Source organism: Actinia tenebrosa, unplaced genomic scaffold, assembly GCF_029948245.1.
Source record: "Actinia tenebrosa isolate PJP-AT-01 unplaced genomic scaffold, QUT_ActTen_1.0 PGA_scaffold1__47_contigs__length_23844297, whole genome shotgun sequence".
NCBI classification, from domain to species: Eukaryota; Metazoa; Cnidaria; class Anthozoa; order Actiniaria; family Actiniidae; genus Actinia; species Actinia tenebrosa.
In genome coordinates this window covers 8,948,817-8,962,129 of record NW_028292578.1, presented here as the reverse complement: position 1 = coordinate 8,962,129, position 13,313 = coordinate 8,948,817, and the positions used below count along the sequence as shown (strand labels likewise).

General features: G+C 38.0%; 3 protein-coding genes across 3 annotated transcripts; 1 reads left to right on the top strand and 2 right to left on the bottom strand.

The window, feature by feature from the left end:
* Positions 1–4,291: 4,291 nt before the first annotated feature.
* On the bottom strand, positions 4,292–13,005 carry LOC148909813 (uncharacterized). Its single transcript, XM_089032434.1, has 5 exons — positions 12,787–13,005; positions 10,470–10,583; positions 10,177–10,384; positions 9,887–10,064; positions 4,292–5,479 (listed from the first exon to the last, which is right to left on the bottom strand). Exons 1-5 carry the CDS (start codon positions 12,991–12,993, stop codon positions 4,624–4,626), a joined length of 1,563 nt encoding a protein of 520 aa, XP_088888560.1. The 5' UTR covers positions 12,994–13,005; the 3' UTR covers positions 4,292–4,623.
* Positions 5,460–6,943, top strand: LOC148909815 (uncharacterized). Its single transcript, XM_089032531.1, has 3 exons — positions 5,460–5,849; positions 5,922–6,179; positions 6,277–6,943. Exons 1-3 carry the CDS (start codon positions 5,575–5,577, stop codon positions 6,431–6,433), a joined length of 690 nt encoding a protein of 229 aa, XP_088888657.1. The 5' UTR covers positions 5,460–5,574; the 3' UTR covers positions 6,434–6,943.
* On the bottom strand, positions 6,666–9,986 carry LOC148909814 (uncharacterized). The gene is made up of 9 exons (XM_089032530.1): positions 9,824–9,986; positions 9,386–9,732; positions 9,067–9,264; positions 8,608–8,794; positions 8,249–8,500; positions 7,932–8,103; positions 7,689–7,837; positions 7,244–7,435; positions 6,666–7,154 (listed from the first exon to the last, which is right to left on the bottom strand). The coding sequence occupies exons 1-9, from the start codon at positions 9,846–9,848 to the stop codon at positions 7,030–7,032; spliced, it is 1,647 nt and encodes a 548-aa protein (XP_088888656.1). The 5' UTR covers positions 9,849–9,986; the 3' UTR covers positions 6,666–7,029.
* Positions 13,006–13,313: the final 308 nt, after the last annotated feature.

Sequence of the window (13,313 nt, the reverse complement as noted above, 5' to 3'; positions counted from 1 at the left end):
TACTCGTGCACGTCAACAACAATCAGTCACAATCAGTCATGATTACGTAACTTTTGCTCAAAGTATAATATTTCTTTATGGAATCATCAAATTATACACAATAAAGTACACGATGTCTTGTCATATATTTCATTAGATAATGTAGATAGTGCATACGGTATATCATATATAAGTTCGTTGTCTTTAACTTAATAGAGTCGTTTTCATATGACCGTGCATAGGAAATAGACCATTTAGTGCGTAGCAGTGTGTAATAGTTGGTAATAGACACAAGGAGACTAGAGTAGTCTAATTTTATTCTCAACCACCTTATTGTCAACAGTTTCTTTTGTGTTTTAATTTCGTTAAATTACACTTTATTACACGTTATTTCAACGAATTTACAAGGGAGAATTTTATATTAATCATGTAGCTATAATAAGTAAAATGAACGACAAAGACAAGAAATCATGTAGCTCCCATTGATTACATTTGTTAATTTACATCTTGTTTATAATCAGCTATTTTCTGACTGTTATGTCATAATGCGCCATGATTTTCGATAATAACGTCGTACATTAGCTGTGCGTACTTGTTGAAATGCAGTTATGATTGCTAGCATAGCATTCTCTCTCAAAAAGCCAGGATTATAACGAGCGATGGCCTTGCCCTGTGCAAAGATCATTTCCATTGGATTTAGATCATAAGCATACGCAGGAAGCTTCACCAATGTAATGTTTTTCCTTGCTAGAATACGACATAAAGCAGCTTCGTTGTGTATACTTGCATTATCTGCGACTAAATAGGTATTTCGTGGCAAAAGTGGCAAAATTTGCTTCTCAATTACCTCGTTTAGTAGCAAAGTATTAAAGGCTCCCACAACTGGGACGGCTAGAATGACTCCCTCATTAAATCCACAAGTTCCTAACGTAGATAACTTGACGTGGGTTCCTCCTTTCAGTCTAAACGATGGACATGCCAATCCAGAGTCAGTTCGTCCAAATTCTCGCTCGTCAGTTTCCATATCGAAATGGGTTTCATCGAAAAAGTATACACGGCTGGGATCAACGGCTCTTCTCCACTGGATGAATAACTGGCGACAGCGCTGATTGTGTGGTGACATTCGTTCTCTAGCCACATAAACACATTTTTTACGAGTTATTCGTAGCTCTCTAAAAAGCCTGACAATAGAAGACAAGGACGGGACTTCGTGGTGTTGAAGCTGAAATTCTTTTGCGAGTAGTTCTCTCACTTCACGTAGGTACGCAGTAGGATAGATTCTAATCACTGCTTCCATATACGCTCTCATCCACCACGTAATTTTTTGAGGAGGCCTACCTTTTGCAAGAGGTGTCATTGAAGCTTTTTGTCTGAAAATCTCAACGTATTTATTAACACAGTTATAGGACACTCGGCAGATTTCGGCGGTCGTTGCTTTGGACTGTGTGGCGAGATACGTAGAAATGACTTGAACTCTCTTTTGCCTTGGGTAAGATTTACCATTACGATAACAACCACCACTTTGGTTCAAAAACCAAGACATTCTATAGCAACTAGAAATTAGCGAAGTAAACAGTATACAAGACCAACAGCGGCTGTTCGACTGGGGAGAGCTTACAAGATAATTTATCTATATCGACACTTCATCTGCAAGCCTTGTCATTCACAGGATCACTGCGATTGGCCGTTATTTGATTTCAATAAAACTTTGTAACCAGATTTCTATGGTGTGAAGATTAACACATCGACGATTATCATACTCGAATCAACCAACCGGTTTGAGAACGAGTGAGCACGCGACCTTTATTTTTGTTTGGTTCAAAATATTTTCATGCATGCATACACAATACACACAATTTAATTGGAGAGAATATAAGCTTCACCGCTTGTTGTAGCACTGATAACAGTCGTGTCAGTCGGCTGAGAGAAACATGTTGAGCAGGGGAAGAACTTGCCGAAAATGCAGACTCCATGGAGAGGTAGTGCCTTTGAAAGGACATGCAAGAGTTTGTCCATATGGAAGATGTTTTTGTGCACGCTGTAGCACACACGAGGAATTGTTAGCCTTGAGGTCAAAACAGAGAGAAGCGAGGGAGGACAAAGGTCGAATATGGAGAGCAAACCTGGCTTCAACTACACAGAGCTCGATAGGAACGACTTCCACGTGTACGAGCACAAGCTCGACCACAACCACGTCTTCCTTTCCTGATAACACTAATTTCGCTGAAAATTCTATGTTAGCCCTCCAAATGGCCAACTATGAAACCCAAGCAAAAAGGGTAAAGAAAACCATGTCGAAGGCGGAGCAAAGAAAAGGTATTACTGAACGGTTTTTACTGATATTAATATTTTCTATACCATACTATTAAAATTATCAATGTTACCCTAAACGAAAAAAAATGTCTTGACCTTGAACGCATTTTAGCAGTTTAGTTTGTAGAAGTCTGTGCATGTTTGAATGTGAAAGCTTTACATGTGTTAGTATTACTTATCAATCCCGAGGTTTGTTTGGGAAGCACGGGTGGCGTAGCGGTGTGAGCGCTCGTCTCTCATCAATGCGACCCGAGTTCGAGTCCCGCCGGGTTCGGTGTTGTATATGAGTAGAGTTGTTTGTTGGTTCTCTCCTGTGCTTCGAGGGTTTTCCGGGTTCTCCGGTTTTCCTCCCTCCGCAAAAATCAACTCCTAAATTCCAATTCGATCATGGAATGAGGGCCACAGGTTTATTAGCCACTGGCTATTAAGTGCTACCCTCGTGGGGAAAAAAGGACGATTTTTTTTTTTTTTTTTTTTTTTTTTTTGTTGTCGAAAAACACTTTTACCAGGAATATATGCTGTATATGTCTAAAATGTTCAAGCGAAAAACTGCGGAAATGATTTACACGACTCGCACTCGGTAAAACATCGAGTTCATATGAAATGACGATATTTCTCAAAATATCTCGCAAACCAGTACGGACACCTAATGTAGAATGGTAAAAGTCCTTACATTTTGTTGGTTGTTGATTCATTTTATTTCGTCACTAAGTTTTTATGTTTTGATGTATATCGGTATTAATGTATAACGAGTTACGTGAAGCAAATTTAAAACGCGAAATCCAAGGTGAAAATCCAGAAAAAAGGTATTTCATATAGTTTTAACAAACCCTTATGACTGGTTTCATTTTTCATCATAACGTTAGAACATTTTTAATGTATCGGAGCAAAATCCACAAAAGTGATTATTTATTTTTATTACCATCATCATGTTCCTGAGCATCAACAGTAGTCACTGAGCAATATACTGAATAAATGGTAGCTATTAAATTTTTTAACGTCTTGTTTTGTACGTTTCTTATTGAATCGACAGCTGCACAAGAAAAGAAGCTGGAGGAACATAAGTCTATGTACCACAGTATAAACGCCTACTCGAAGGAGATTACAGAAGCAACAAAAGATCTTAACCCCTTGACAGTCTTCAAGACTGCGCTCATGCTACACCAAAGGCAAGCCCGGGAAGTGGCTGATGTTTCTGGTAGGAAAGGAAGTTGTTATGCAGTGCCAACAATACAGCCTCGACTTGAGACAGGGTCCTCCTTTCAGCTTAAGTTTGATGAGCAAATAGCTACCATTAAAAACGTTCTACCATCCGTATCTGAGGCCAAGATAGCTGCGCTTCTTGCTCGAGAAAATGGTGACATGGATCAAGTTGTCCAGTGTCTGATGAATTCTGACTCTGATGATGACGAACACTATCAAGATACCAAGGTAATCGACTTGACTGATAGCGAAACACCAAGCTACTCCACAGAGATGAAGAACCTGGCTCAGTTAAATGTGGAAACAAACACCCTAAAGACCATTCTGGCTACAGTCGAAGCAAAAGAGGCAAATCCAGAAACCCATAACCTACTGTCTTTCTATAAGCCAGGGGAGGACATCAGCAAGAAACTCGGCCAGATGACTGAAAGTTCGCATTCCAAAGAGCTTTCTAACGATCCAGCTAGTTTATGTCCTTATTGTCAGGAAGATATTAATGATCAGGGGGATTTTTGTATGTACTGTGGAGGTGTATTCCCCCCAAAAAAGAGATGGTGATAAAATAGATATTAATTCATTGTGAGCCGGACGAACCAGGTTGAGGGGGTGGTAAATTCATACATTTGTCTTAAAGTTTCGCGCGTTTGCCTTTCGCATATTTTTTTATATTACCCCCTCCCCCCCCCCCCCCCCCCCCAAAATCTAATGGTCGCTCCCTGTGCTTGAGCATCATGTGTTTTGTAAAATCTTGTTTCAGTTCTTATGGTGTGAAATATACAAACATTATCACAAATAGTACATGACAACTGAGATATAAATAAAAACAAATTTCTTGGCTTATTACATTCTTGTCTTGTCATTCTTGTCATATACCTAGTGTATAGTTAAGTCTAATGGGTTTATTACCACCAATTACCAACAAGTACATACTGACTATTAGTTTGCCTATTCTTTCACGGTCATATGAAAACGACTCTAGCAATAATATATACAGCAGAAAATTCGGTTCCTAAGACTTCATCAGTGATGTTGGAACAACATTAGCTGCGTGAGAAAATTGACTGAATATCATAAATGGAACAAAACGGATTTTATCAGTATATTATATTACAGAATAGTTGGGTGTATTTATGAACGTTTTTTCATCGCACTGTATTTAAGATTCATTCCCGGCCTGACTGGTGTGGGTGCAGAGTTTCTTCGTCCCCTCAGATATCGGCAGTACCTCACCTCATTTAGATCACCAGGACTATCGGAACAGCTGCGTAAACGCTGCTTTTCGAAGCTCCTTGCACGTGGTTCAAAGAGTTTCTGGTTTCGTATTGGTGGAAGAGCCATTGATGGTAGTCGTAGTTTTGGGCCTAGAGATTTTTCTTCTTCGTTTAAATCAAAAGGTCCTAGTTGGGACGTTGTATCCTCTTCTGTCTCATCATTTTCCACTGTACTGTGTCCTTGTTCCTGAGCGATGGCTTGAAGTCTCGTATGGAGAGTGGTTTGGGCTCGTTGCAAGCTTTGTAGTGAAAAATGTACTGGTTTACGTGTGACTCTTTTATTGTCAAAACTCAGCGTACTTCCCCGGCGGCGATGAGGCTCTGACTGTACGCTTCCGTGGTCTTCCCCTTGGCTCATTTTCTGCGCTTTAACATTTTTGATCAAAGCATCATATACATCAGCCAAAGTCATCCTTCGTGGCATAACCGATTCTCTTTCTTGGTTGCTCGTTTCGAGACTTGTCTTATTCAAGGCTGTAGTAGCTTGTAGTCGTTCCCTTTGCTTAAAGTGCACCTCAAGTGTAATTTTTCCCCTATTTGGAAGTGGAGATATACACATATAATAACGAAAAATAATAAAAAAAAGGAAATTGAACGAATTGTTGATTTTTTTAAAAGATTTGAAATTCCCGGTTTTCATAACAGCTCCGCTCATTTGGGGGACTGGTGCGAATACGTCATCGGGGTGGAAGGAACCAAAGCTATCTTCATTTCTTGTGTGTAAACTTTATGTTGTTGTGTCCAAATTCTTCGCCAGTGCATCAACTGTTTCGTTTAAAAAAACTAGTTTTCTCAGAAAAACATATTTATGGCAACTACAAGCGCATCATGTAGCTCAAAATATGATTCCTCGTCCGATATTACTGACTTCGAGCTCGAAGACAACACGGCCGGCGAACTACCATCGGAACTAACATGTCTAACTGAGAATTACGACTCTGAAAACGATGAGATACCTTATTCTGATGAACCTCTAGCCGATGCAGAATGGATATCTCAATACGATAAAGAAGTGAAGCAAATCGAAGAACAAGAATCAGAACTGAAGTCTCGGTTGGCAGGAACTGTGCTTGTTAGTTCATGGTAAGCTTTCGTACACATTGCAGTCTTACAATTCGTATATCTTCTAAATCGAAGGTCACGAATATTTTTCAGGTGTAAATGCGGTAACTGCAGCGTAGCCCTTCTTCAAAATATTAGTGAATGTTACTGTTGTGATGAGCTGGATGGCTGTGGCGAAGCACTACAAAGCGATCTTGTTCAGGATGATGTTGGAGAGAAAGAGCTTCGATGTATCACCGACCACCCAGGATTCCAGCCGGTTTGTTTGGAGAAGTGGAGTCTGCGATTGGCGGCCGATCGTTACAACACGAAAAGCAAAACACGATATCGACAGACTGGTTCGGAAAATGAGTAAGGGTTTGGCATAAATATACATGTGCTTTTTCGAGTAGCAACGTTTCTACTTCGATCTCCAGAGCACTGATTATGAGTCATTCTTTGATCCTAGTTTTCTACGAAGTGTTGCTTACAGAGAATTCTCCCGAATGGTATATGGCTACTTAGGTAAGAAGAGGATCCCGCTACCAGCGTGTGCCTATACTACAATTAGGCAAAAGTTTATGTCTGACCAAGAATTTACTGGTTTTGACCTCGATGAGAGCTAATGACTCGCTATCATAATTAAAACTATTTAATATACTAGAGTACAAACACTGCAAGTGTGCAACATAAATACCACTAAATAATGCTAAATAATGCTAATCCTATTGTTTTCTATTGTTTGATTAGCACTATTTACTACTAAATAGTGCAAAGTGTTGCACACTTTTAGTGTTTGTACTCTAGTATGAGAGTAACAACAACAAGCAATAAATCTTTATCATTTGTAGTACCATATGAATTCAGCAGTCTTATCTTTTTATTATGCATTCCTCGAAAAACGTATTTGTGCAGAATTGAAAACATAATTTTTGCACTTCTTTCAACATTCATGTTCTTCTATGTTATATAAGTATATTTGATACATGTGGATTTCATCTTTGGTCTGAACCTTACTGTAATCCAGAACAAATCATTTGTACAGTGCATGCTACTTCCTTGTCAGGAAATAGAATGATTCCCCTCTTTTAAGATAGTTTTAATCTATTATAAATAACACTTATAACTGTGAATAAGTGTCATGGATTTTCCTTTTAGCTAATTTATTTGGGTTGTCATTTACTATGGGTTTTTGTTTTTATTTCTTGTATCTGCTGCACTGCTATTTCTGATTTCGGGGACAATCAAGTAAAAGGTGATGCCCTTTCATGGGCCTTTTGCATATTCTACAGCATGGTTTTGATCTTGCATTATCTTGTGGTGCTGGTTGCGGAGGAATCTGAGGTACTGAAAGAAAATAGCATAAGATAGTCCAACTAACTTTTGAAATTTACAACAAAAAAATCCTTACTTTTATTTACTTTGCATACATGTACCTGGTGTAGTTGGTGGGACATCCTTTACTGTCATTGCCTTGCGTGCATTACTTTTCTGGATAGCTTCAGCTCTGGGTTGTTTCACCAGCATTGTGTTCATGGGTGGTGGAGTCATGTTGACGAGATCTTGCATAGCATCTTTAAGGTACTGGCTGTTTGTCAAGAATGTCTGAAAGATTTCTTCCACATAGTCTGTGAAAACATTACATTATGGGAATCAAAATACTTGTATATGTGGTTCTAGGAATGCTACTGTTTTGGTTTTCATAAACTTGTGAAAATATTGCACCAAATTAAGAGCACCACAGTTACTGTGTAACAAGTACACAGAATTATGGTAAGAAACCTAGCAGCTGTAATTACTTATACTGCTACTAGAATTTCTACTGCTTTTGCTAGAATTTAATGATCATTGATTGGTATTTTAAAAATGTATTCTTTTTACCAAAATTCTGGGTAATCCTCTGCTCTCTCACTGTGGCCTCTCCATTTTTAAACTTCGGGTAAACCACCTTTATTCTGCTTGAACCATCGGCTGTTGTTGAAACATCTCTGTGAAGATTCATATTAAAATGGACAGCAGCCAAGATATGTCTAATAAAACAAGAATTTGACAAGTATTAGCAATATTAGGCACTGTGAATCAACTTACATTTTTATAAAACTTTCCATGGAGTATTTTTCATACCGGCAATACTGTCCACTGTAGGAATATGCAATCATTTTTGGTGAAAAATGGTTAACCACAGAATGGAAGCCTTCGAGGCAGCTGGTCTGAGACAAGGGAGAAGCTTGCATGATGCCATCTATGAGGCTTTGCTTAGTTAGAGCTTGTACCACTTTCTCATAGAGTATGCTATCTGCAAGCAACAAAGATACTCCAGTGAACAAACCTTAGAAGATAGACAGCAAGATTAAATATATAGAGATGTGAATGTGTTTGATGGCTATATCAAAATGCAGTGCAGTGTTTTTGAAAAATACAAGGCATAGAATTTTACTAACCCTTTTGCAACCATTTCCGGTGAGGAATATTGGGCCCATGATGGCATTTGTTAAACAATGCATTTCCAAGATTAGTGTGCTTGTTTATAATGTGGTCCAGGTAGGAAATGAATTTCGCCCATATCACTAGACCATTACCATTGTGGGTCGATGTCGCACTCCAGTGGAGGTGGTTTTCAGCAGGCTTGATCCATTCTGACAATACCTCACATCCTGACAGTTTTGCAATCTTGGTGAGAGTTTTGCGAATTTCTGATTGAAATATTGATTGTAATTATTCAAATAAGCACTATATCATATAAAAATCATATGAAAAAAATCCAATATCAAAATCCAATATAATAAATATATATACATACTTTTCTTCAGGTGCCACAGGTCAAAATAGTGTGTTATATTAGAATAATTTTTCTTCATACAGCTTGTAATAGTTGTGTGCCTGTCAGAAATAAATGTTGATATCTCCAATTCCAGTCCCATTAAAAAAGTCATTGCTTGTTGGAAACCCATGAACTCCATGGCAGGGCTGTTTCCTGCTTGGTTTCTCTAAACAATGGTACAGTACAACAATTTAAAAAAGGTATTTATCATTATCATCATAATGTAGTTATGATTATTTTTGTCATTATTATTATGACTATCATTGTTATTATAAGTATTGTCATTATAAAGTATACATGAATAATTCAACTTGAATATGATTATCAAAAAATCTTCATACTTACAGTACTTTTGATTTTCTCCCACTTATTGTTCAGGATAGTTATAAAAATAAAGAGAAAAACTCTACTTATTTGCTGTATTGCTATATACTGTACCTGGATTAACTCGAAGTGTAAAATCATTGGGAGAGTGCAACAAAACATTGTGTATGCTCCAAATTTAGCTGAATGCCCCATGCTGTCGTGGCGACCATCTCCAGCCATCACAAGGGCACTTCCCAAACTTTTCACCTTTTCAATCATTTTCGACTGGTATGCTCTCCAATATAGCAGAATGGTAGGGAAGAGTTTTGTCTAGAGGGAATAAAAATGACTGCAATGTATTAAATGAGATCAAAAGCAACAGGTATTGATGAAAATAATGATGTTAGTAATAAAACCAATCAAAAAATATGGCATATGTTTCCAAACCCACTCTTTGATGATGGAAGAATGAAGCCAGGGACATACATCTAAGGCCCATGTGTTTAAACATAGTGAACACTTTCGTGACTGATCCTCCACTTAACAGTATTGCCATGCACAATAGAAAATTCCCAGCAGGAATTTTCATAGATGGCATGTTTGGTTGACTTGACCAAACGGTGTGTCTTTTAGGACATTTAGGACTTGAGCAGTCAGTTGTCACTACAACCATGGTACCAATTTCTTTTGCTTCTACAAGAGGTTTTTTTGCACCACAAGAATGGCAAATTTGGAAGAGCATTAGCAGCTGCGACCAGAAAACAATGAACTTGGGATGAGTCCTTAGATTGTCTTCTCCTACAATGAAATTGAACAAGGGAAAGAAATCAGGATTTGTTATCATGTAAGTCCTGATGTTACACCAAAAATATGGACATGGGAAATATACCTTGATGGTTGGTTGTCCTCTTCATCGGTTATCGACGATTCTGTTTCTGTTTCTGTCTCATACTCCATGTCAACCTCATTCTCGTCCGATAACATCTCTTCATCTTCGTCCGAAGATAGACAATCTTCTTTACAAGGATCATCAAGGTGATCTTCAACATTATTCTCGTGCGGTGGTGCACTTTTTTGGCCAATGGAGTCTTTACAATACAAAGTTTCTAGCTGCTCTAGTAATTTCTGGTCTACGAAAGATAAATAGTTGACAAAATTATAAACGCAATCTAGTTGTGCCGTAATTATAAGAGTAATGGAATACAGTTTGTTTGTTTTCAAGGAAAGTCCGACTTTACTAACTTTTTAGTTTTTCTTTCCTCAACTGTTCTTTCTTTATCTTCAAATGCGAACGTAGCGTGATAATCCTGTTTCGCATTTGTCGTTCTTTCGACGAGGATTGATGTGGTGTCGGAATAGTGGAACTCTGATCGAGACTCCAGTGTTTTCCCGGAGTTTGCTGCTGGTGCGTTGACATGATGCTGGGATGGTTTGTGTCGTCTCTCCTTTCCTATATAAGAGAAACATTTCAAAGAATATTACCGTAATACTTAATGATATACGATATACGTTTTCTGAAGTAAAAATCAACTCACGTCATTGATTTCCGCGACTGGTGACACTGACTGGATATCATGCTCTTCTGTCTGCATACATGGGTCCCCTACAGTTTCAGCGACCTTTTGAGATTGCCTTATTTCTTTCATGATCTACGAAATATTTTACGCACACCATCAGTACCATAGATAAGCGAAATCTATTCGATTAAGTGAACAATTCCCAAATCCAAATATAAGCATGAAAACATAGTTATCATTGCTGACTAAGCTTACCTTCCTACGCGTTCGCGCACTTTGTGGTGGCGCTTTCTCTTCGTCGCTGACAAAAACAGTTGGATACGCTATTATGCCAAAATCATCTCGCCGTAATCTTGGGTGGACAGGGTTTTTCAAGCCCTCGATATTTGAAAACATGGTTTCATAGTCTTGCGACTTGAAATGCTTTGAGCATATTGCGGACCATTCTGATGGTTGCCAGTGTTTGCGGTGAAGGCATACGAAGTCAACCCATCGTTTACGTCTTTTTTTCGCTTCTGGGCGATCATCGTTAAAGAAGGGAATCGTATGCAGACTGATGCCTTCTTTCAAGTTGGATTCACTTTTACAGTGAGTTACAACACAATATTTAGGCATTTTATGACAACAAAATAACTTCTTACAAAACTTGTACAATGCTTTGCAACAATAGGTGGCATGACATCTCACCCCGATGACGTATATTTTTCTCGTACCAGGACTTCTTGTGACGCGGTGCTGACATGTTGTGAGTGACTGGACACTAGTTTTTTGCGTACTTTAAAACGCTGTAAAAGCTTACGAATTTCTCCAAAATGGGAAAAAAATGCAAAAAAGTATTACTGAGATATTGAGGATTTCTTCCAAATAGGGGAAAAATTACACTTGAGGTGCACTTTAAAGGGCCACTTGGACGAAAATCGTTCCAAAATTAAAACTCTTTCATTCGAGCTGGAACTTTGCTGAAATAATCTTGAACACATTTAGAACCACTCACTGAAATATCTTTCTAATATTCGAAAGGGAAGGGCCAAAATTTTACGATTTATTTTCGTCCGCCATTAATTTCTTTGTGTCACGGCCAACGAGTCATTATGTACAGCAGTTTTACGCTGTGACGTCATTTACTCAACACCGTCATGTTAGCGTCGTTTTGACCATACATTTCTTGTTAAATCACCTGAAGTTTATTTGATGTTTTAAACGCGTTATCGTGAAAAGAATCTCTAAACAGACTTTTTTTAAACCTTTGATACCTCTTCAAATATAATGGAAACTCCTTTGGACGCTCGCTTTGTCAATCCTGAAGAGTTAGAACCATAAGTTATAATGTATGAAGATGAAGCCGAACTAGAAGAAGAAGAATTGCTTGGGAAGAGGTTTTCATAAAAATTCCTTACGTTCATTTCATTATTTGTATTTGCTACATACTGTCCATGATATAAAGATCTTAAATTTGAAGTTTCAATGTAATCTAATAGTGATTGATGTTATGAATTCTGCGTTGTGATATAAAGATTTGTGACAATATACTTAGATCTATGTGCCGAATAATTTAAAATGTGAGCTCGTAATTCTCCTAGCTGGTTTACTACAGGACGGTTATTATTTGCTTCAAAATGTTTATTATGCATTGAATAGGTACAAACATACGATTATCTAATATTATCTTTGTAAAAGAACATGTCAAAGGTTTCTTATTTATTACTCGCGCGACAGCGGCGTCTGTCACTCAGCTCGTAGATTTTTCTTTCATTGTGTCGGATGTCTCGCGGACCCAAATTGTGGGGTTGCTCTTTGCCCTTGTATGTAAATATGCCTTGAAAAGTTGTTATCCTTAAAATGATTCGAATAAATCCCGAATATCTCAGTCACTTCGCGCGATGGAACCGCTAGAATCTCGTCCATGCGTCCTACTTTGTTGTGATTCTTGGCGTGCCGAGATGTATTGAAATTTTCGAATTATGATCGACAGTATTATTGAAAGTAAAAAATTTCAGCGCCTAGACATTGTTTGGTCATATAGTAGTTAGGAAACCGAATGAAACATTATATATTTTCTGAATAAACCAAATAAACCGAGTTTTACGAACATGGCACATACATTACCCACCAATGTTTTGGTTTGGGTTGAGTAAATGACGTCATAAGTACTCGTGCCAGTCTTCTTGAGCCGAATTCTGTGAGTCAAAGAAATTAATGGCGGACGAAAATAAATCGTAAAATTTTGGCCCTTTCCTTTCGAATATTAGAAAGATATTCCAGTGGGTGGTTCTTAATGTATTCAAGATTATTTCAGCAAAGTTCCAGCTCGAATGAAAGAGTTTTAAATTTGGAACGATTTTCGTCCAAGTGGCCCTTTAAGAAGCACACTTCGATCAACGTTGATTTTGTTTTCGAATTCTTTTTTTTCTCTGTCCAAAGCGTTTTGAATTCGTAGCCATTTTCCCGAGGTTCTTGCGTTTATCATAGCAAGTTCTTTGTTTGCGGTTTTACATTGAACTGCTGGCTCCACCTCGAGGTTGTCTTGTCTTCCTTCGGCCATAGCTACGTTGTTCTTTCCTGTAATGATACGATGTACATCTGAGTGTTAGTCAGGGATAGATCAAACTACTGATGGTCTCAGGCACCATCTATCAATTCTACCTGTTCAAAATATGACATACATAACAAGGCTTCTCGCATTTTATTGCTATAACTAATGCCCTCAACTCAAATGCTATTGTCCGGTTAATTGAGCTCGTGGGATTACTTCAATTTTGATAAGAAAATGCTTTGTTTGAACTAATCCTTTAAGCCTGTCGTAACAAAGGTAAGGTAATTCGGTTCAATATTTAATTTACTGAAAAATATTTTCACGTGTGC